At 38.5% G+C, this 25,653-nt stretch overlaps 1 protein-coding gene across 1 annotated transcript in view; it reads left to right on the forward strand.

Moving 5' to 3' along the window:
- Window positions 1-2,931: 2,931 nt before the first annotated feature.
- The window catches only part of LOC122815717 (aldo-keto reductase family 1 member B1-like), a 333,761-nt gene continuing 311,039 nt past the window's right edge, over window positions 2,932-25,653 (forward strand). The window contains exon 1 of the mRNA XM_044088465.1: window positions 2,932-3,054. Coding sequence (XP_043944400.1) covers window positions 2,989-3,054 — 66 coding nt within the window. The 5' untranslated portion in view covers window positions 2,932-2,988. The remainder of the gene's footprint in view (window positions 3,055-25,653) is intronic.

Raw genomic sequence — 25,653 nt, forward strand, 5'->3', positions numbered from 1 at the left:
ACATAATGGAGTAACAATAGCTGACGATGTGCTTTAACTTCAGAAAATGCATGCTAATTAATGCAACCTTTCCCCCTGAACCAAATTACTACTAGGGGTTATATCTGGAAGACCTACCATACTGGATGTGCAATAGCAACCCCCCTCCATCCCTTGAATCATCTAATGAATAAATGGACTGAGTGACAGCCAGGCGTTTCTGGATGCCAGCGGTGGGTTGGCTTTCAGATGCAGTTATAATGGGAATAAAAAAGTATAAACAATTGCAAGAAATAAAATCATAGCATTTTGAATTGATAAGTGTGCTATTAGCACTAGTATTTACCTGTATTAGCACTTGTAATTCAAAAATGAAAAGCGCACATAACTATCCCACCTTGTAAAACACAATTAGCACCTCAGATGCCTCTAATATTTATTTTACAAATACAATAAGCACAATTTAAAATTCTAATCAAAAGCGCACTATTAGCAACTATGACACATTGAAAAACACTAGTAGTCTCTTATCTTTCTTTAAAAAATGCTATAAGAAAAAAGAAATGAAAAGCCCACAGTTAACCATTACTCTTGCAAACTTGCCATTGTTTATGTCTTCCTACAAGGTGTAAAAATGAGGGCAGCACGGACCACATTTAATCCATGTTATCCTCTGGTAAGGTTGGCCTTAATATTTCAAGAAACAATGCCTTACTCTGGGGTCTCTGCAATGCAACTGAAATAGTATTTAACACAGTCATCTTCTTTGAAAACTTTGGGATTTTGACAACCGGGAATTGTCATCGGCGTGGTCATGAGAGTAGTTTCTATCCAAAGAGGAATTCTGTGCAGTGGAAATGCTGTGCCAAATACTGGCAGGCAGCCAGGAGATATCCACTGCCACTTTTTTTTTTTTTTTTTTGTAGAGAAGCTGTGTCCTACTGACTATTATGATGCCACCGGTCTTTAAATGGACAAACGCTAGAAATAAAGACGGCTAAGTAACTGGGTACGTCTCCAAACAGAGTTATGTTCTGGTACCACCGCCTGCGTTATCATATCTCTCAAATTCTTAGTAAAAGAAATTTGGATAAAGTCTAAAATAATTCAGGGGCAAAGGCTCAAAATCAGGACAGATTTTAAATACTGCTCTTATAAACTTAGAAAGTTGTTAGAATAACATGACTTGTGTTAGTATGCATTTTCTGAAGAATATGGCAACTAAAACTCAAATGTATGTCATTATTTAGTGACTTCAACCCTCAGTGATTTGCCAGAAAAAACACATTTTATGAGGAGCAGACCAAAAATTCAAGGCTAAAATTTGGACAGTTGAGAGGTATGTGGGTAATGTATGCAGCAACTGGAAGTTGCTTATGGAATCTCTGCTTTTCTGTGGGCCTAGAAGAGTAGTTGAAATAAAGGAAAACGTTTGTGAAAACTAGATTTAATAAGGGAGAGATGCAAGCAAATACAGATGGTTGTTTTTGGTCTGTATGGAAGGGAAATTAATCCGGAATACCTGTGTTTTGAGAGTGTCAGGGATACTGAAACTCTCATTCCAATCATCACTGCGTATGTGTTACTACAAAGTACAATATATATATATATATATATATATATATATGTGATTGCGGAGCATATAGCAGCTTAGCATCCCTTACTGACAACTTTGTAGAACCTCACACAGGCATCGCATAACGCAGAGGAAGGGATGTGGGCGAGAGCTGAGCTGAAACACGTTTTAAGCAGATGAATGGTAACCGAGTTCGCAAGATATCATCCTATCTAGATGAATTCATATTCTTCGATAAATAGCAGTGTTCCATTGAATGTTAAGTGAAAGCGCTGCAATGCAGACTACATTTGTATTATATTTGTGCATACTGCTGCCAAATCCATAAATGAGTTTGAACAGAAACCGCTATAATGCGATGAATTTTAATTTGCTTGCTGTTACTTCACATAAATGAAATGGTGCTGTTCAACTGAAGGGCGTCTCTTTTTTTCTCAAGAAGTAACATAATTCTAGAAGACTGAATTAAAACGTTTTTGTTTTAATCTACTTGTGTGATACTCAAGTTCAATTGAAACAGTAAATGATTTTAATGTAACGTAGCTTCCTTTAACCTCCTTTATGTGTTCTAACAGATCGTGCCCGCGGGCATACCTCTCAACGTCTTAGAGCAAATAATCCCGACAAAGCCGTAAGTAAAACGGGGACAGAGGCCCAAAAATAGGGACAATTTTTAAATATTGTTGTTACAAACTTAGAAAGTTTATAGAATAACATGTTTTTGCATTAACTTGAATTTTCTGAAGGATATGAAGTCTGAAACTCAAATGTCTGTCATTATTTTAGAACTTCAGTCTTTGACGGCTCACCACTAATTTGCCAGAAAACCACAATTTTATGAAAAATGGACCAAACACATGAGGCCAAAAACTGGACATTCTGCAAAAATATGTACAGTTAAGAGGTATGCACCGTGGGGCTTTTTCCAGTAGTGCGCACAGTTCTATTCAAATAAATAATGGGTTTTATTTAATGCAACCTCTTCTCTGTGTGAGGAATAATGCAGTTTTAACAGCTTCTGAACACGAGGTCCTTTTAGTAGTTTGACAGCAGCTCTTGCTAATCATTGAAGCCCTGCCCAACCTACCCATAAATGTTGGGGTGATACGTTTTGTAACCACAATATTTTAAACATGTCCCTAGTGGCAGCTTTTCCCGGATTTATATGACAGATTGAAAATACATTTTTGCAAAGAACACGCTCACAGACACATAATTATGCTCGTAGAGTAGTTCTGTCTGCTTTGGGTGGCAAACCAGCACTTGAACTTGGTGCGGCAGCATACACTGTACATGACGACAGCCACTGCATGTGCAATTATTTAACAAGAGAGCAGACCAATGGGATTGGAGCCTGTTTCCGCATGCAAGGTCAAGTGAGTTTGCATCTGGAAAGTTTTGTGCTCGTCAGTCTGTTGTACTTGCTTGGTGATATGGCTACTTACTTGGTACTCAATACCGGAGCCAAGATGCCTATTTTGGGGCTTGGCACGTGGAAGGTGGGTGCGAGATTTTGTTTTGCATGCATCGTAGAGATTCCAAGTTTTTAAACTTGGTACCGGCAATTTGCCAAATCCAGAAATGAGTTTGAACAGAAACCGCTATAATGTGACGAACGTTGTAGGTAATATCTCGAGGTGCACACTCACCGGTTTTATATTACCCCCGATGCGCAGTAGCAAGAACCGCCCAAAGCCCGCCCACTACTCTATGTTTCCCTGTAATTGCTAGTCTTACTATGAGTAAACATGACGTACTAAACGTCGCCAAATAGAATATGGGAAAGAGTGTAGTTGAATCTGCGCGCTGCGGCGTTATGTATTATATACAGCAACATACACCTAAAGTATTTGTAGTCCTCTGCCGCAACCCACATGGCAGATTTGTTTACTTGCATTTCGTTTTAATTATTGCTGTTTCACGTCCAGTATTTATTTGTGGTGCCACTCCATATATGCCAAGGAATTTTACATTTCATTCTGCTTCTAAATGAGTCTTTACTGTTGAACAGTGTTCTTAAAGTAAGGGGTTTGGTGTGAGTATCTGTAGTTACGACTTATTTCGATAAAGGTCATGCTTTTGCATGGTCTGCAGATATGTATTTTTCAAAATGTGATTTCTTTTGATATGTAATGTCGGAAGACAGTGGATTGCGGTAACTGAGCTAAGACAGGTACAAACCTAGAACCTTTACGTTTATCATGCAGTTGTAGTTGTTAACAGCGACACATACCTCTCAATGTGTTGACGCACAAAATCTGAACAAAGCGTAATATAATGGGGGCCATCTCCCAAATATAGGGAGGGAAAGAATTTAAGTACTGCCTTTATAAACGTAGACACTTGCTAGCCTAACTGGTTTTATGTTAGCATGCATTTCAGAAGAATGTAAAGTCTGAAACTAAAATATGCGTCATTATTTGGTGACTTCTGTGTTCAATATTTTATCAGAAAACCACCCAGTTTGTGTTCTTTCATAAGTGCAACAGTATAGTTAAGAAAGGTGGGGGGTACAGGGGGGGTTGCCCCCCTGTAAAAGCAATTTTAGCACAAAATTAGGTGGGGATGTAAAGTACTGCGTACATGCTGCCTTTCTGACCCGCTAATAGTTGAACCTGTCCTTGCATCTCTTAATTACAGGACACACAATACACAGAATAACTATCGTGGAATGGCCGTATTTCAAGAACGGCAACAAACGGTCACAGGTGGAATTTTCAAAATGAATATTCAACAGGTGGCTGTATAATCTGCATGGCTTGTCACTCAGCCGTATTTTGCTTGCATCCTCACACAGGCTTGCCCTGTCAATCATGTACACCACACCCATTCCTGCGTGAAAATCGCGGTGGGGTAATGTTGTAATACAAAGCCCACCCACCTACTTCTTTTGTGCACGTACGAAAATAAAGGGGGGTCCTGTCCTGTCCAAGAAGCTCCCATACAGGGGTGTAGCCAGAAATCTGCATTTTGTACTCAGACCTCATGTTGTTGCCCCCCACCACCCAACTAGGATTTTAAAAATGTACACAATCCTCACAGTGCTACTCCCAATACATATAGGAAGGTGACACATTATTTTCAACTATTAACATTTACTCCCATAAAAAGCTGTTTTTAGAGCTGTATTCCTTTCACACAAGCATTTTTGTATGCCTCTGTACTCTAAATATTCATCTGCACAGTTCTAAACATTCTGTTCTTTTTAACTGTTGATGTTTCCAAGAGATGCTCAGAAAAAAAATGCACTCATTTGAGTACACTGAGTATGCCTAGATACACCCTTGCTCCCATATCCTCCCAGTCCATCTCATAACTCTCAACGTCTTAGCGCAAGAAATCTGGACAAAACCTTAAATGATATAGGTGGGGGTGGGCAGGGGGGCAATATCCCAAACATAGGGATAGGTTTTAAATATTGCTCTTGTATACTCAGAAAGTTGTTAGAATAATATAATTTGTGTTAGCATACATTTCCGAAGGATATGAAGTACAAAACAAGTGTGACACTAAAATGTGTGTTATTATTTAGAGACTTCATCCCTCAGTGATCTGCCAGAAAATCACAACATTTATGAGGAAAAGACCAAAAAATATGAGGCAAAAATCTGGACAGCTGAGAGGCATGGCACTGCAGCTGTTTTTTTTCCAACTTGCACCCCATCATCATCACCCAAAGTCAAGAAGCCTTGAAAAAAGTTAAGCAAACAGTCAAAATGTCTTTTTGTATGGTTCGGTGTAGTGTTGCCTCGCTTGATCTGTTATATAACTCTGCCTCTCAACTTCCCACCAGAAGAAATCTGGACAAAGCCTTAAATAATGGGGAGAGGGGGCAAAGACCCCAAAATAGGGGCACATTTTCAATATTGCTCTTATAAACTGAGAATGTTGCTAGGTGAACAGGTTTTTGTGTCCACTTGCATTTTTCTGAAGGATATGAAGTCTGAAATTCAGAGGTGTCATTTTTAGTGACTTCAATCCTCTGTAGTTTTCCAGAAAAAAACACAAATTTTAACTGGAGTAGACCACAAATATGAGGCAAAAAATCTGGACTTTCTGCTTAAATCTGGGCAGTTGAGAGGTATGTTACTCCTTGGAAATCTGGGTTCTAGTCATGGGTTTGGACTGTCACTGATTGCTCTCAGATTTTGTTTTGTATATTGCAACATTTGTGATGTAGCAGATAATTGAAGACTATTAAAATGGCAGATTTCCAGAGCCCACAGTGTGAAAGTAGCTGACTCCAAGTCAGACTGCCGACCAGTCACGAGTGGAGTCCCACAGGGTTCGGTCCTGGGTCCTCTCCTGTTTGGTATCTACTTCTCTGAAGTCCAGACCAACATGAAGGGACTCTGGCTGGCAAAGTTCGCAGACAATTGTAAGTTGGGAGCTATTAACTCCCCAAGTGATGTTGACATCCTACAGAAAGACCCCATGAGACCAACGACTGGTGTCAGAACCATGGCCTTAAGCTCAGTGCCAAAAAAGTGTCATCATCCCCTTTGGGAAAAACTTGGTTCCCATGAATTACCATATCGATGGTAGTCCACTGAACACAAAAGGCATTATAAGATATCTGGGAACACAGGTTGACAGCAACCTCTCTTTTGACCACCACATTGCCACTGTGGTCAGAAAGTCCTTCTGTGTGGCACATCTCATTACTAAGGGTTTTAACTCCCGGAAGAAAGAGGTTATTGTCTCCCTCTACTCTTCCCGCATTAGGCCAATCATTGAGTTCAATGTCCCATTTGACATGTACCTCACTAGACACCTGCAACAACTGGAGAGGCTGCAAAAGTACCTCACAAAGAGGAACCTAGGCCTTAAACACTTGTCCCATATGGACAGACTCAAAAACTCCAACTGTTCACTGTCTCATATCGCCTACTTAGAGGTGATCTCTGCTTGACTTACAAAGCCATGTCTGACCCAGCTCTGTTAGAAATGTTACATCTAAAGAAATCCCAATCCCTCCGCACCACATGCTCCAGAGACCTCATTACCACAATTAACAGAATATGCTGGAGAGACAGGTTCATAACCCAGAGACTGCCCATACTATGGAATAGACTTCCCATACATGTCAAACAGAGCACCTCACTGGCCCTCTTCAAGAGAAATCTTGATGAGTGGATGGGAAATAGAAAATTCACCCCTGGGATCACTCCACTGGCTCTACTTGACAGAGACACTGGGAGCTAAGGTCAGGTGGCACCATTTATTTTATTTGTTTATTTATTTAATATTTGTTGACCGGGAAAGTCTGACTAGGCTCCACAGAGCCTATTTTCATCAGAGGACCAGGGATAAACGCTCCAGTCACATGTCTTTTGAATAAGGGAAGAAGCCAGAGTTCCTGGAGGAAACCCACGTGAACACAGGGAGACCATGCAAACTCTGCACAGAAGGCACCCCAGCCGAGAAGCGAACCAGAGAACCTCTTGCTGTGAGGCAACAATGTTAACTGCTGCACCACTGTGCCACAGGATTAGGCTCTAGGGCCATTAGCCTAGTACACACCTATGAATTTCTTACTGGAAACTGACAGTAATCCTTAGTGATTTTGTGATGGACATGGCAAACATAAGAGGCAAAATCAGTAACAGTTTAAAGATATGTGTATGTATATGCACATAAGCATGCTGTTAACTTAATGGAATTTGGAGGGTTAATCCTTCGTGAAGCCGATCTCCAGTGGAACAGTATACTTCCTGACGGTCATTTTTCCATTTGTAGGTATGCGAACCAGAGCCTCTCCCTCCATACAGCTGTAGTAAAAGATATAAAGCCATACCTCTCAAAGTCTTAAAAGAATTCTGGATAAAGCCAAAAACAGGGACATGTGTTAAAAGCCAGGGGCAGATATTAAATATTGCTCTTATAAACTTGAAAGGTTTCTAGAAAAACAGTTTTACATTGGCATGCATTTTGTGACGGACATGAAGTCTGAAACAAATGTTTGCCATCATTTAGTGACTTCAACTCTCAGTAGTTTTCCAGAAAAAACTTAATTTTTATGAGCATCAAACCAAAAATATTAAGCAAAAATCTAGGCATTCTGTGAAGTTTTGGACATTAGAGGGGTATGCATAGAACCTGTCCCAGCTGGTAACATGGAGGTGTGTGTGCTTGCAGTGCATGCAGTCATATGATCAACTTAGTTAGATGATGGTCAGTTTTTGCATTGTGGACACAGGAGTATAGCTTTGTTAATGAGCTGCTTGCTGAGGTGCATGGTTTGATTCTCTCATACTCTGTATGCATACTGTGTGACTCTCAGCAAGTCACTTAATCAGATAAAGCTCTTTGGTTGAGTCTGAAAAAAATATATATGTTATCCGTAGAAGAATCTGTTTGTGACTGCAATGCCTAGCATTAATTCTGTTTTGCCCTGCAGTTTTATGTTTGAGCATCATCCTTCTTGTTTTGTATTCAATGATTGGCCTAACCAATACTGAATATAAGGGGAACATGACCTCTTTTACATCTAGGTCGTATTCCTTCAGTAATTAGCTTCACTTAGTAGAAGTACTTTCTGGCTGCTGCTGTTACATAATGATCAAAGAAAGACAGAGTTATTAACTCAAGTTCTAGAGTCTTTAACAACATTCTCATTTTGGACTTTGGTGTTGTCTGTGTTGTATGCTGGGGAGGAGTTGTTTTAACATTTAATTTGATCCTAATTTAAGTACTCCAGATATTTGCAAGTGTAAGTTCATGCTGGGGGGCTTCTGTGTCACATAGGGACCTGACAATGACTCACAGTATAGTCATCTGCAAACATGGTTATCCAGAGGTCTTGGTTCTTGGTCTGGAGAACAGAAAAGTAAATGGCAAACAAGAGGTCCCAGCACTGAGCTCTGCGAGATACAACTGGTCTCCTTCATACTCTCTGATAAGGTGCCTGCTACCTACACTGTATGGGTTCTGTCGTTTAGCCAGTTTGCTATCCATCTTCCTATAAGGGGATTTGCTTGTAATGCATTAAGCCTACTAGGTATACCAGCATGGGGGGAAATGCTTTTTCCAGGTCAAGGTATTTTTGTGAACAGCATTGCCACTGTCAACAGCATAGAGTACCTTTTTGAAGAAGTTAACCAGAGTCGTTAAACAGGATCTACCCTTGACAAAGCTAAACTGCTGTGGGGCTAGCCTGATGATATTTTTAAAATAGTAGTTTAGCAGGTCAATTATAATGTGTTTCATAGCTTTGCAGTTAAGACTTGTTCAGGCTGATGGCCCTGTAATCCTTAGGGTCAGTGGTGGGTCCACTGTTATGCAGTAGCATCCTTACTGCTGTGCACCAAACCTCGAGGGCAAAACCAGTAGCTAAACTCAGAGGGCTTGTTTAATACCATTTATTAAACAGCTATGTATATTTATTAAGTCCCATTGACAAAGTATTTTTAGACATGGGCAGCACCTTCAGTACATGTTCTTTAGTGACAGTGGGGGCCTTCAAGATTCGGGGATATGTAGGTTTTAGGTAGTCATCTGTGGGATACATTTCCTCACTGTATTTGTTTGCAAAGAAGTTCAGAGCACTGTTGGCTGGTGTTATAGTTTCCTAATGTGGCTAAATAAGTATTTGTAATTGTCCTTGGCCTTAGATGCTAATTTACATTCATGGGCTGCTTTAGTAGACTTGATAGTATTTTTGTAGATTTTATTCAATTTTCTGATATTAACCTTGATATTTCGGTCTTCTGAACCTTTTTTATTTTATTGTAGAGTTTATTTATGTTGCTGGATCACCATGGTAATTTGTTTTTAAATTCCATATTATATTTGGATATAATTGGGACTTCCAGTTCTATACATTTTACTTAAGTAGGCATAGAAGTTTTTTGTGAAACAGCCTGCTGCAATGTGTGGTGTGATGGTGCAAGTGAATTATGAATCTTTAGCATAGAATTTAATGGGAGCAGTATGTTTGAAACCCTTGAATTCTGAAATATATAGGTGAAGGTAACTAATTTGTTACCTGACTTTATAGAGGGAAGAGATACCAAAGGAATAGTAGACAAAGAAGTTATATTTGTGAGGATCAGGCCAAGGATATTATGTTCTCTGTTACTAAACCCACTAATCTGGCCCAGGCAGTTTTTTGTCTATACAATTTAAGAACTTTCGGGGATATCCTATATTGGTGGAATAAGCCGCAGTGGTACAGCGGTAGCGTTGTTGCCTCACAGCAAGAGGTTCTCCTGTTTGATTCTCGGCTGGAGTGCCTTCTGTGTGGAGTCTGCATGTCCTCCCCATGGTCAAGTGGCCTCTGAAAGACATGTGTGAATGGGCGTGCCTTCGCTGAAGGTTGGGTGTCGGGCTGGCAACTTGGCACCATAAAAATCTACTGCCAATCATTAGCAGACCGGAGTTCCGCTGTGGCGACCCCTAACTGGGAAAAAGCCAAGAAGACAAACATGTATGCCAGTTGACTGAGGGTGGTTAGTCTCCGAAAATATCAGAGTTCTTGTATATGGGGAGTTTATCAATAATCTTTCATGATTTTTCAGGGGATGTCGAGGGTGTCCTGTAACAGACTATAGACTGATAATTGGTCCTGTTTAGTGTAATTTGGAGTTCAGTAAGTTCTGTTTGTGTGTCTCTGGGGATTCCTAAAAGCTAAACTAAATGGAAGTGACAGTGCAAAATGATACACTTGGCAGTGTTGCAGTAACACTCTTGATCCACCATCCCCATGATGCTGTTTTTATGCCAAGTAACCATAATTTAATGCCACCTTTTAAAGGCAGAGTCATTAGAGTAGCATAAATGATACAGTCTAATCTTGCTCCATCTCTAGGCTACTTGTGGGTAAGTTCAGACCATATGAAGATAAATAAGATGCATTTTCAGTCGTCCACCTCCAGCAAGATACAGCTTCCCCCTCCCCCATCTTAGCCAAGTATTCCTGTAGTCTTTGCTGCACACACACACGTGTGTGTGTGTGTGTGTGTGTGTGTGTGTGTGTGTGTGTGTGTGTGTGTGTGTGTAATATAATGTAAATAATTATGAAGTGGATGAAGCCTAGTAATTCTGGCAAGTATATGTAAGAATTTACCAGTGCAGATCTACATTCATGCCACTTGTTATTTATATCTGTTCCTAACATCTCTTGACAGTTTTAATCAAACAGATGGTTGTATTCGTTCACTAAGAACTCATACATGGAGTTAGTAAGTGACAGTGGGTTTAAGAACACAGCAGTGAGCTGAGTGGGAGAGTGGAATCTTTTATCTGCCTACCCTGTTGTAGGATAGCCTGAGACTGACACAGGCAGAAACCAAATGCTTAACTAAAAGTCCTTGGGCCTCCAGTAAAAAAATCAGGTAAAAAAAATAACTGCAAACCATATTCCCACATGGAAACAATCAGAGCTTTTGCAGCTCAACCTGGTTCTCAATTTCACTCCCAGAAGGATGACCAGGATTTAAATACAAAAGCTAGAGCACCTAGAGGGGGGAAAAGGGTGCATCATTTTCCTGTAAATGGCTGAATAAAGGCAGAGACAGCTTGTGCTGATTATCTGTGACCTGGGTTGTAACTTCACATTATAGACCATCTTGGTGAACAGGCTGAGAAGTCATGAGAACTTGTAGCATGTATTATCCATATAGTCTTACCACACAGGACTTCAGACGAAAACGCGGTGACTTAGTTAAGCATTAATATTTTTTCTGCATTTATGTATTTGAATAAACTGGGCTGGGCTACTTGCACGATGTGGAGTGATTTTTGTACACTAGCCTACCAGGTGCCTTGGTCTACTTATTTATGTACTCAATTAGTTTTTATCTGAGTAAGAACACTGGCCTGAAGACCACATTCAGACATGATCCAAACCTTGACACACCAGGCCTCATGGCAGTAATTTGCAAATACAAGAGCATACAAATATTAGAAATAAAAAAAAGTATATACAAAGACTGTTACTTTGTCATGCATTTAAAAGTACAATCAACATGGACTATAACATCATAACATACTTGATACAGAGTAGCAACCAGTGTAGACTGACTGAATCATGAAGTGTATTATCACACTTAATATAGGTAATACCTATTACATATAAAAATCAGATACTTAACAGTTGCATACCTTGAATTGAGTAGAAATACAATCATGTGATCAATATGTTAGTCTGGATATACAGTTAATTCCTAATAAATGATTATGTTTAGAAATGTAGAAAAAAAAAGCTTTAGTGTTTCCATATCTGCACAGCAGAAATACATCTCATTGTGATTTAAGTAAGAATTTACAACGTACTACCTGCAAAATCAAATTGGCAGAGTTAATTTAAACAAAACTGGATGGTATTGGGTGTGTGTCTCAGTCCCTTGTGCTGTCTGTTTATCAGGTTATACTAGGCAAATCTGTCCAGTGGATCATTAAGAACCTAACCACTGCAGGTCTTATTTTTTTTCACCCTTTGTCAGTATGAGCAAAAAATAGCAATCGGAGGTGAACTTTGTGATAATTATCTACTGGAGATTTAGTTTAAAGAATTTTAGAACGATACTTTGATATGGAGCAGGAGCATATGCCATTGGTACGAAATCATCTTGGGATGATATCTGCCCTTCCAACTGATTCTGTTTAATATTTAAATGTAGTTTCAGGAACTTGAAGTGATGGTGGTGGTACCATTTTCTTGGATATATTATAGGTTAAGCAGGTTTGGCCCTTCATTTTCTTAAAGGCCCTCATGTAAGCAACAGAGAAGTGTGAAAGGGCTTGCAGTCATTCAAGGTAACTTGGGGAGACTGTACTTCAGACTGTATTTATTAGGAATTGCTGAGGTTTATCATTATGGAAAATATGCTTGAATAGATGCTTGTCTGTTTTGGGTCTGGTAAGGGAGGAATATATGTTATAGTAACATCCTTGGATTTGGAGGATGTAGCTTTAGTAAGTGGTTATTTTAGATAGGTTTTCAAATAGATGATACATGGTAATCAAATGAGAACTTTGAGGAGGGTATTTCTAGCATCATATGTATAGTGGTGTCTTTGTTTCTCAAATAATACTATACTACAGTTTGACCATTTGAATTTTGTAGAGGAAATAAAACAGCCAGTTTGGCAATCATTCTAGCATCTGTCCCATTGGGGAACTTCAACTTGCTCTTGGAATTTCACCATTAATTATGCAAATTTCTTTTTAACTCTTGATGTCACACCTCTCTGTTGCATAAAATTGATTTAGTCTGTAAAATTTACTTGTGGTCTGCATAAGTCATCCAGTAGATCTGATTGCTGCCATTATCTGGCCATGACTGTTTCTGTAGAATACTGGAGGCCTGGGTGAAAATGACTGATGTTTGAATTGTTGCTCATTTCTGGCATTGCATGCTTGATTTGTATGAAGCAAGTTGGAATTCTTTACTGTGACCACTTGACATTTACTGTTGCCAGTTTTCTTTTTTATTTCAGTTGGATATCTGACATTTATACAGCCAACATGGTGGCTGTAATTGCTGGTTATGAGGACTGATTCTGCTGCTGTTTACACAGGTTAAGCAGTCTTCCAGCTTTGCAGGATCAGTGTGTATTTATGTAGCATAAAGTGGAATACTTTACTATGGCTGTTGGATGTTTGTGGGAATTTAAATACATTACCACGGACTTTATATTGTACCACAGTCAACAAAGTGACTGCAATGGTTGGGTGTGGAGACCATCTTTGTGTTAAAAAATAAAAATGTCCTTGTTATGCAGAGTCATTAATCTAACTTTGCGGAACTAGTGTGCATTCATATGAATCAGGTACAGTACTGTTACTGTGACCATTTTATTATAGTACTTTCATCAGAAGTGTGCACTGTTAAAGTGGCTGTAATTAATGGATACAGAGGCTGTCTGTATATGAGTGACTTGCCTCTGCTGCAGTTTGATCATAGTTGAGTACTCACTGATCTGACTTGGCCGGAGCAGTATCACACATTGCATTTTTATTTTCTGAAATCAGTGTAACATTGTCATTGCTATGGCTTATGCTTATGTGTGGAGGGCATTACAGTAGAGTGACAAGTTTGCTGTTATCTCTTTCACAGTTCTTCACAGTGAAATAATAGCATTGTAAACAGTAACTAGCTATCTTTGGCTAGCAAGAGGAGGTATATGTGAAAGCATCTGATCACTGGCATAGTGGCACAGTGAGTAGTGTTGTTGTCTCACGGGTCTTAGTTCTATGGCTGAGTTCTTGGCTGTGGTTCCTTTTGTGTGGACTCTGCATGTTCTCCCTGCCTCTGTGTGTGTGTGAGCTTTATCCAAGTGCTTGTGTGGGGGTATTTGAACCATAATACTGTGACCATTAACAGTTGACTTGTCTTTATGGAATAGGGATAAGGCATGCTGTGTATATACATTTTCTGGCAACAAGTTTATATAAATTACTGTGGCTACTTGTTCTTTTATTTTTGTTTCTGGTTACCATCAATTTGAATTTATGACTGTAGCCATTTTTTCTTTCACTCTCTTTCCAGACTTCCACCAGCATGTTATATAGAAAGAGGCTGTCTTTTTTGGGATGGGTGTTTGAGGCACTATTCCCAGACAATGTATATGTTTGTATTACTACTTTCACATTCTTTATCCAGTAGCCAGTTATAGTTGCATTTGCCACTCAGGGTAGATTATCGCTATGCCTCTTGTGTTACTACCAGTAGTAAGTAGAAGTATGTAACAATATGTAGTATTCTGTTTAGTTACTTGGGGGCACATCATCCACTGTTTTCAGCATGTTGTAGGGCATTTCTCTGGCCATTTCTTATTTCCCATCAGGGTTATAGTACCTTTCTTTGTTTCTGCAATTCTGGATATTAGCGATCATTGCATATGAATAACTGTGGTGGTAGAGATCAAGGCTTTATCTTCAAGCATGACAGATTTAGTTAGTATATCTGTGTAGTGAAGGGTGCAGCATAATATGTACATCCACTGAGTTATTTATGATTGTCGGTACAGATTATGAACTATATAATGGTTACACTATGCTTAAGTGATTTCTAAAGGATCACGTACTGAAAGTGAGCTGGGTCATCCCTCTTTTTTCCCCAGGGATAAAACCTCCTATTGTTTTGTGTACCACTAGTATGGCACGCATAATTGGGGAAAGGGTGATTTAGTTTCACAGAAAATAAGCACTTGATGCTGTAGGAGTGGCTGAAGCATAATGTGGCATAACTTGATATATTTTCCGTGATTTATTTATTGCAATTTAGTAACCAGTTATGTGGGCTAGCCGAGTTACCCTTTTCAGTCACGATCCAGTTCCTTGTGGAACAATATAAAATAGTTCAGTAAGGTTAGTATATTACACAGGCCTGAAGCATAGTGGCATAATTAAATTGATAATAATTAATGGCTAGAGCTTTTCAGCTCAACTTTAGAGGGGAAAAGGGTGCATCATTTTCCTGTAAATGGCTGAATAAAGGCAGAGACAGCTTGTGCTGATTATCTGTGACCTGGGTTGTAACTTCACATTATAGACTTAATCTTGGTGAACAGGCTGAGAAGTCATGAGAACTTGTAGCATGTATTATCCATATAGTCTTACCACACGGGACTTCAGACGAAAACGCGGTGACTTAGTTAAGCATTAATATTTTTTCTGCATTTATGTATTTGAATAAACTGGGCTACTTGCACGATGTGGAGTGATTTTTGTACACTAGCCTACCAGGTGCCTTGGTCTACTTATTTATGTACTCAATTAGTTTTTATCTGAGTAAGAACACTGGCCTGAAGACCCCATTCAGGCATGATCCAAACCTTGACACACCAGGCCTCATGGCAGTAATTTGCAAATACAAGAGCATACAAATATTAGAAATAAAAAAAAGTATATACAAAGACTGTTACTTTGTCATGCATTTAAAAGTACAATCAACATGGACTATAACATCATAACATACTTGATACAGAGTAGCAACCAGTGTAGACTGACTGAATCATGAAATATTATCACACTTAATATAGGTAATACCTATTACATATGAAAATCAGATACTTAACAGTTGCATACCTTGAATTGAGTAGAAATACATGCATGCATGTGATCACTGTGTTAGTCTGGATATACAGTTAATTCCTAATAAATGATTATGTTTAGAAATGTAGAAAAAAAAGCTTTAGTGTTTCCATATCTGCACAGCAGAAATACATCTCATTGTGATTTAAGTAAGAATTTACATCTGTTTGTAATTCATTGATCAATGTAGGGATTTACACTAAGTTTGTAACTTTTTCAATAATTCCAGCATGGAGAATAGTGTCAGTAACCTTAGACTGGTTACGATAAGCACCGTGTAGAATGTGGCTTCTGTCCACAGCCTCTGTAACCCCTTCAGAGAAGGCCAGGACACAGGACTTTCCTTTCACAAAACCAAACTGAATGGGGTCTAAAACAGTTAAGTTGTCTATATTTGCGTATATATGTATAATGAGATTGGAATGTTTGTTGATGATATGGATGTGCTTGTGCATTGTTGAACATAAGGTTACTACATAATTTCCTAACAAAACGAAAGTTTGTACTGTACTTTGCATTTTCTAATGTTGCTCGTTGAGATCCCTGCAGGTAAGTTTCATTGTGGTCCTGATGTACGGAAATTTGGATTTCTTACAATTTCTTTCTGCCGTCCTTCCTTTTTTATACAGTTTATTAATATGGGATTTTTAGAGAAGTTTATTCCTGTATTTATCATTATGTTTATGAATTATGGATACAGGTTTTTCTACACAGCTGTTTAGATGTTGGTAAAAATCGGAGGTAAATGTGACAACTCTGCCAGCTGGGCCCATTTGTGGAGAATTTTGCATAGATCTTCTACAAGCTGAAGCAGGTTTGCCCTGAAGAAGTCCCTAAAGATGGTCTTGTTTGCTGGTGGCATGGTACCATTTAAGCCTGTCAGAGAAGGTAACTGAGTTGTGGTCAGACTTAACCAGGGTTGAGGAGGTGCACGATGTGTTACAGACGGGCTAGGTTGGTTAGGATCATGTGAAGGATACTGGAGCCTTTAGATGATAGTTTTGCAATTTGCTGTGGTGTTAGTATTAACAAAGTCTAGAAAGCTTTGAGTATATCCATTATTAGAGATTTAGGTGTGCCAGTCAATGGCTGGGAAATTGAAGCCCCATAGAAACAAAGCATTTGGCTTGATGTTTAATTCCTCAAGGGTATTAAGGTAATTTCTGTGATTTTTTTTTTTTTGGGGGGGGGGGGGCACTGACTGGGATGTGTAACTAGCAGTGAAGTAGTAGATGAATTTAAGGGTGATTTATAGCTCTAGGTTAGCGTTGTGAGTAAGATGTTTTGTTCTGAAGCTGTTTAGCATTTTGAACTCTAATTTCATTAGGAAGATTTATTCTAAGTTGGGAGGGGGTCAAGTTTTGTTGAATGCCATATGATCTGCACAAGCAACCGTCAATAACTCTCAGACTGCTGTACCATCTTTTCACTGCCCAGTCAGGATTAACTTATCCTGAAAAGGGGGTTGGTGGGATGTAGACAACCTGAGCTATACAATTGCTTTTTTTGTTCCTAGATTTCATAGAGGTATTTTTGGCATATAAATAGTAATATCTCAAATGTTTGCTTTGGAAGTAGCAAGTAGTTATGAATATTGGCAATGTATATGCATATTAATGGTAAGGGCTACTGTACCAATAAAAGGGGGTCGTTTAAAATATACATACTTTGAGCTCTACATTTATGTGCCTGCTATGAATGCTACCAGTAGGTTTCCATGTTTAATATCCTGTTTACAGGAACAAAGGATATTCACAGTTGTGGGCAGTGCTGATGTATCAAATTCCTCTCGTATAGCAAAGTGTTGGAGAGGTTGATTTGATAAATGAATATGCAGAACAGTAGAAAATAAGATTGGAGATGAGCACTTCAGCTTCCACAGTGCAGCAAACTGACCCAGTCTTGCAGTTCAGACAAATAGTTGAGAAAAAGCTGGAGATGAGGAAAGAGCCCAACATGGCATTCCTAGATGTGGAGAATGCATATGTTAAGGTTCTGAGAAAGATTATTTAGGCAGTCGTGTGATGGTTCGAGTCCTGGAAACAGTTGTAGAATTAGTGATGGCTGTGTACCAGGACCCAGTGACACAAGATTCACAGATGAGCTTCCAGTGAAAATGGGTGTGCATCAGTGCTTAGCTCTGAGCCCCCTGCTTCTCATAATCGTGTGGGCTACATCAGCAAACCGGGTGGAAGGGTCAGATAATCTAAGATGCTGTACGCAGACAATGCAGAGCTAGAGCAGACTGAAGAGGAACTTCAGCAAATAATAGAATACTGGAATACATAAATGACAGCACATTGGTTGAAACTGAGTACAGACAATGTAGTTGTCATGGCAGCAATTGGGGGATTGGAAGAAAATGAAACTTAAGATAGAAGGCAAAATAGCAGGGAAGGTTAATAGCTTCAGATATCTGGAATAGGTGGCTAAGGAGAAAGGAAGTCTGAATGAGGAGGTCAAATTTAGAATCAGAGGTGCTGCAGCCAACTGGTACAGGGTGTCAGGGATAGAATGCTAAAGAAACTGAAAAGTGAGGTATACAAAACAATGGTGTAGTCAGTACGTCTTTGTGGAGCAGAAACACGGGCAGTGAAAGCAGAGCAGATGAGTTTTGGAGGTTAGGGGTGATGAAGTACCCAAGCTAGGTGATGGCCCCACAGTGCGCATACTCACAACTGATGACATATGCACAGAAGCTAAAGTTGATCAGATGCAGAAAAGGTTATTTGGGCACATATGCAAGAAAGCAGAAGATACTTTGAAACATGAAGAAGATGAGGGGAAACAGGGGCATCCAGTAAAGAGATGGATATCTTGTGTGAGCGAAGACCAGTGAGAGCCAGATATAACTGCCAAAGAAGATAACAGTAGCACTGAATGGAGAGACATGCTGTCATTTGACAATGCCCTGACCCTGTGTTGAAAACAATGGTGAAATCAGGGGTTGACGATGACAGATGAATACGAAAGCAAATGTACAAGTGTGCAACTATGTGTGCAGAAGATGGTAATATAAAAATGACACAGAAATAGCATGTGTTAACTTGCACATATCCTTTTATATATGCAACTTTCTTTGTTTCTGCATTCATGAACTTTGTCAGTATTTGCAAACTTACTTAAAACTGTAGTTCTTGAGGGGTTATAAGGGAGCAATGGGCTCATGCAGTCTGAAGTGAAATTGTGTGTGTGTGTGTGTGTGTGTGTGTGTGTGTGTGTGTGTGTGTGTGTGTGTGTGTGTGTGTGTGTGAGATGAGTGCAATCTCATTGAAAACCTTTTAGCTATGGAGAAATTGATACTTGCTTTAATAAAGCATAGGTGTACTTGACAACCAGAAAAGTATTCACCTTACAGGTGTACAATGACTGCAGAAAATGACACAGGAATTGGGGTGTGTATAATATATGTATGTATAGTTTCACCGCCTGAGTTATACAGTTTTGCTTCCTTCTGCAGTCACGAATATTCAAAATCACTGCACCTTAGTAGCAAGACTGGAAGAATAGTACCCTCAGCATTAGTGGGTATGGTGGCTTGTGGAAGCTGGCATGATTTGTTATATGTACACATTGAGTAACTGCAGAGTTTTCAGAAGGTTGTGAAATTTTTCATTATTTTTCACAAAAACATGGAGTATGACAGTTTACATAAGCCCCAAATATATTGCACTGCCCAGTTCATGCCTATAGCACAAGGTCCCTGATCAGTCTGTTCGTCTCTTAAATACAGCCGTACAAGTGCTGCTTCTTAAAATACGTATGTTCTGCTTAGTGAAGCATTTAAGATGCAGTGTCACTTCATCTCTAAACTACCAATAAATCCAACAATAGTAGGAAACAGTCCAACAGTATAAACAGAAACACAAATTCTATTCCCTGGTGATGGAATCAAGGTATCAAAAATCTATATTAACGTTTGCACGAATAACTTTATTATACTTTGTTGAGCGCTTTCATCTAACAGTAACTAGATTTCCTCAGAACAAATGAACAAATGACTGCCTTTAGGCTTACAATATATAGGGTGTGTACTTAAGTAATTAACTAATTAAATGTCACATCATTTAAAGTGCAAGTGCAATAAAAAATCTTGGTGACAATGTTAACAATGGTTTTAAATAATTTAAAATAGTTAAAAATACATACTCCAGTTTAAAATGGTCTCATACTATAAAAATAGTCACATATACTAAACATAATACATTACATTTCCTAACTTATAATTTATAAATATTCAAATGCATTTTGTTCACTACACTAATATGAATATAATATCTGCAAGAAATTAATAAATATATATGTGCATATACATAAACACTGTAATATTCCATTCTAATAAAATCATTACTATAAATGCAAGTACCTGTTTAGGGGGAAGCTTTACACTTCCACTATGTGTAAAACTTGATGTCTATAATGACTAATACAGTAGGAATGTTACTAGTTGGAGAAATTGCTGGTGCCTTCCACATTTAACTTGCCCTTAGTTTGTGTTGCTAAAATCCTTACACTGCTTCAAAAAAATGTACTATTGTGATGTATTATATTCAGTGCCAGTCTATTCATCATTGACCAAAATAGGTTTTACTGATATGTGGTCATTTAAACCTGGTGGAGTGGATGCATTTAGTTTTATGATGTCAAATAAAACTAAATGCATCCACTCCACCAGGTTTAAATGACCACATATCAGTAAAACCTATTTTGGTCAATGATGAATAGACTGGCACTGAATATAATACATCACAATATTACATTTTTTTGAAGCAGTGTAAGGATTTTAGCAACATAAACTAAGGGCAAGTTAAATGTGGAAGCCATGGCATGATTTGTTATATGTACACATTGAGTAACTGCAGAGTTTTATAAGGTTGTGAAATTTTGTCATTATTTTTCACAAAAACATGGAGTATGACAGTTTACATAAACTATTTTAAATTATTTAAAACCATTGTTCATGCCTATAGCACAAGGTTCCTGATCAGTTTAATTAGTCTCTTAAATACAGCCGTACAAGTGCTGCTTCTTAAAATACGTATGTTCTGCTTAGTGAAGCATTTAAGATGCAGTGTCACTGCATCTCTAAACTATAAGACGTAAGATGGTATTGGAAACAGTCATTGCTGTAAGAAAATCATTAGTGTAGATTAGTGTGTATATCTCTTTAAGAAACCTCCTGTGGGCATGTACAAGTGTATTGATTACTGAGCACGTACAGGGACCGAGTGCCAGTTTGTAGTTAACTGTTGAGATGTAAGCATGCACGTGTGAAAGCGCTGTCTTTTAATCAGTTTGTTTATGTTTATTAATACTGCTATCCATCCTGATATGTTTTTATATTATAAAGCATCTGAAACTACCCCACCTTGCATGTATTCTAAATGTAGAGGGAAGAGCAACATGGTGGCAGAAGCAGGATAGCTAATGTCCAAAAATAACTCCAGTTTCTCTTCTTTGACTTCGAGAAGTATATACAAGAGTGGACCATTCCTTACTGTATGTATAATTCGCAAAAAACAGGTTAGAAATGAATTTCTAATGTTAAAACTTGCTCAGACTATTTCTTATATGCTAAATATGAAACAAAGCGTACAGACCACTCGAAATGATATTAAAATAAGTTAAAGTGTCCAATATTGCTAGAATTATTCAAATTACTATGGAAAATGTAAGTCCGAATTGCATAAAACGAATAAAATAAGAGAAAAGACCGCATTAAAATAAGAGAAATTACCGTTTTTTTGTTTGTGCTAGGTATGTACTTTTTCATATTGACTGAGGCTATGCAAGGTATCAGAAGTATATGAAGTGCTTGCATGTTTGTGCAGTGTTATAGTAAAGTTATTTCGCAAGTACAAGCCATTATAGAGCACATTCGCAAGGTGCAGTATTTTAAAGAGTTTATTGTGCATTTGTGTGCTACTGCAAGTTGCAGAGAGGCAACTTATTCATACATAATTACAAGGGCCATATTTTCAGTGGGTTTGGGCACATACTTTGTTGACATGGCTAAAGTATTTTGAAAACCAAGTCCAGTGGTGTTTGACAATAATATTGCTTAGAAATGGAGAGTGTTTGAGCAAGAGTACGACATTTTCATACAGGCTGCATTTTCTGATAAAGATGACTGTACAAAGGTATTTATTCTACTTAATTTAGCTGGGTTAGAAGCCATAGAAAGGGAACGTTCATTCATGTATGCACTTGCTATTTATGCTGGAGAGGGGGGAAACTGTCATATTGTTGTACAGGCTGAGTCAAGGGAGGACCCTGAGTGCTTAAAACGTAAATTTAGAGAAATGTGTAACTCCCAGACAAATGTTACAATGGAAAGGCACTTATTTTACACAAGCCATTGTGAAACTTTTGCAGCATATTATAACTGTCTTGAGAAACAAGGCTAAAACTGGCAGATTTAGTGATTTAAGAGATGAGTTGATAAAGGACAGACTTGTGTGTGATATTAGGCACATGACATAAACTGTAGTCTCTGCCATACCCACTGGTAAATCCCAGAGCTTCCTAGCAAGTTCCAGAGTTCACACAGCCTTAGTGAAACATAAGAGTAAGTCAGCAAACTCAAAGCATGGGTCTCAACCTAGTTTCATTGTCATCTTTCGTAATTGTGGTAACAGTCATGAATCTAAAAGAGAATTGTGCTTAGCTTTTGGTCAGCAATGCCACAAATGTAATAAATGGAATCATTTCAAAAGGTTTTATAAATCAAAGTGTGCACATTATTTTACTAAAAGGGAACATTTTAAGAAAAGGATTGATCAATTAGAAGACCATGACAGTGTCTCATTATTTTTTGTCGACGGTGCGTCAGTGCTTAATAAAACAGTCAATACAGTTGATTTTCTGGGCCAAGAATAAAGTATTTGTACTATTCGGATAAATGGCAAACCCAGAGAGCTCAAAGTTGATACTGGCTCAAAGTGCAATGTTATGTCTGCTGAAGCATTTGCTAGAGTAACTGCTGGTGAAAGGCTTGATTTGACAAAATGTGCAAAGCTTGTTGCTTATGGTGGTGAAGAGATTCATACCGAAGGCTCAGTAGTGCTTTCATGTTACTCTGCTGGTAGAAGCTACAACTTATTATTTTATGTGGTCAAGAGGCACGTCTAGTTATTTTTAGGCCTCATGAGACATTTTGAAAATGGGACTGTTTCATTTAATAAAGAAGTTCACCATGTTAGCTTAAAAGACCACTCCTCTAATTTTGCCCAGTCTGTTTTTTCTACCTATGCCGATCTATTCAAAGACAAACTAGGCAAGCTTCCATTTGTGTACTCCATGAGGTTAGACTTGGATGTCAGTCCAGTTATCAGGCCAACCAGAAAAGTTCCAGTAACTATGCAGACCAGAGTCAAAGCCGAACTAGACAAAATGGCACAACAAGGTATGATTTGTACAGTTGAAACTCCGACTGAGGGGTATCTTTGATGGTGGTAGCTCATAAGAAAAGCTCAGACAACATCAGAATATGTACTGACCCATGAGATTTGAGCAAGGCACTAAAAAGACCTCATCATCCGATGCCCACAGTCAAAGTCGCAGACTTGATGCCAAATGCCACTGTTTGTTTTTTTCTGTCTTAGATGCAAAGAATTAATTTTGGCAAATTCTGCTTGACAAAAAATCCTCGTTGCTCGCTACTTTCAGTACTCCGTTTGGAAGCTACAGACTTTTGAGAATGCCATTTGGAATAGATTCTGCAAGTGAAGTCTTTCAATGTGCAGTGGAGCAAATTTTTCCTGGGTATCCTTGTGCTATTATAGTAGACGACATACTACTAGGAGGTAATGGTGAAGCTGAGCATGACAAATCTCAGAAAAGTTCTGGAAAGGACACATCAAATGAATCTTAAGCTCAGTTCATAGAAATGCAAATTCATGCTACGAGAAGTCACTTACGTTGGTCATTTATTCACCAGTTCTGGCTTATGACCAAACCCTTCTAAGCAAGCAGCCATTCTTGAGATGCCAGCTGCAGACATTGTTCAAGCCCTGCAACATTTTCTTGGCATGGTTAACTATCTAGGCAAGTTCATTCCAGACTTGAGTCAAAAATCAACACCTCTCAGAGAGATAACACGTAAAGATATATCTTGATCTTGGGTAGATCAGTACCAGAGAGCATTTAATGTCCTGAAACAGAGAATTTCCAGTCCACCTACTCTCAGATACTATGATGTATACAAGCCAGTTACTCTTTCACGTGATGCTTCAAAATTTGGTCTTGGTGCAGTTGTTCTACAAGAGGATCAACCTGTTGCTTATATGTCCAGAATTCTCATGTAAGCTGAAATGCAGTATGCTGAGATAGAGAAAGAGCTTTTTGCAGTTGTTTGCATGTTCCTAGTTCCATGATTGTTTATGATAGACCTATCCAAATTGAAACAGCTCAACCTCTAGTCACTATCCTGAGAAAGCCTATGCACACCACCCTAGCCAGATTGCAACGTATGATGTTGAGATTGCAAAAGTACCATTTCAATCTTGTCTACAAGAAAGATAAACTTCTTTATCTTGCTGATACATTATCCAGATCACCCAGAAGTACCACTGAACAGCATGACAATGAGCAATTTGATTTTTGTAGTTATGGAATTGAGAAATATTTCTTCCATACGCCTTGATGAGCTGAAATCACACAGCTGCACATTCAGTTTTACAAAAGCTCAACTACATTCTCCAAGAAGAATAGCAGTCAAAGCAATCTACCTCCAGAAGTACAAACTTATTTTCCATACAGAGATGAGATTTTGTCTGACAATGGTATCATCATGAAAGGTCCTAAAGTTATTGTTCCAAAGTTTTTGCAGCAAGAGTACCTCACTACCTTACATCGAGCTCATCCACAAGCAGACTCTACCAAAAGAAGGGCAAGAGGGCTAGTATTTTGGTCTTCTATGTCACAAGATATTGAGAGAGTACTTTCATCTTGTTCTGTATGTAATAGTACAAAGCCACATCAACAGAAGGAACCACTTCAGCTTAACCAGATACCAGAACTACTTTGGTTTACAGTAGCTACAGACATTTTCGAGTGGAATGGTCAACATTATTTGGTGTTAGTAGACGCTTACTCCAATTGGTTCGAGGTTAACTACTTCCCAATCTAGCATCCAATACTGTTAATACTAAGATGAAGCTTCATTTTGCATCTAAGGCCTTTGACACAGTCTCGGACCAGAAATTATTGTCAGAGATAGGCACTTTAAATACCAGCCAACTAAATGCCAACAAGCTGTCAGGTGGAAACAAGAACTATCATATCTACTCCCTGTTAATATTGGAGTGTCACAAGGTTCCATATTAGGACCCTTGCTTTTTAACATATTCACTATTTGCTTGCATAAATCTACTCCTTTAGCCTCAGTTATTCACTATTCAGATGAATCAACCCTTATATGTAATACATCCTCCCTTTCACAGCTACAGGATATCACAGAACAATCCTTTCTACAAGTTGAATCTTGGCTAAACGAATATAATCTTGTTGTGAACTCAAGCAAAATAAAACATATGCTTTTTCTCCCCACCAAATCAACCAAATCATCCATACCACCTATCTCTTTTCACATACATTCCTCTAACAATACACTCATAAATACCACCTCTCAAACTAAGCTACTAGGTGTTACCACTGATAACAGACTGAAATTTGATATTCACATATATCAGTCCATTAAAAAATCACATATCAGACTTTGCTCTCTTTACTGCATTAAGCCATTTCTCACTAACCAAGCTAGATTAGATATCTCCAGAAGTCACCTCCTATCTACTCTATTTCATGCTTTTCCTGTCTTTACCACTCTTAGCAAAACAGAACTTACCAAACTTGAATCCTGCCATAACAAAATGGCCAAATTTGCCACTAATTCCCATCACAGGTCACAACATTCCTCCTCCTTACAACAGTTAAAGTGGTTAGAACTTCTCCAACATCTGATCTATACCCAGCTCACTTTTACCCATAACTTGGTATAACACTCAGACAGAATCCCTGCCTTACAACAATTTCTCCAACCATACGCAACTTCTCAT

Source organism: Protopterus annectens, chromosome 11.part0 (genome assembly GCF_019279795.1).
Source record: "Protopterus annectens isolate FY-2018-M chromosome 11.part0, PAN1.0, whole genome shotgun sequence".
Taxonomy (NCBI): domain Eukaryota; kingdom Metazoa; phylum Chordata; order Ceratodontiformes; family Protopteridae; genus Protopterus; species Protopterus annectens.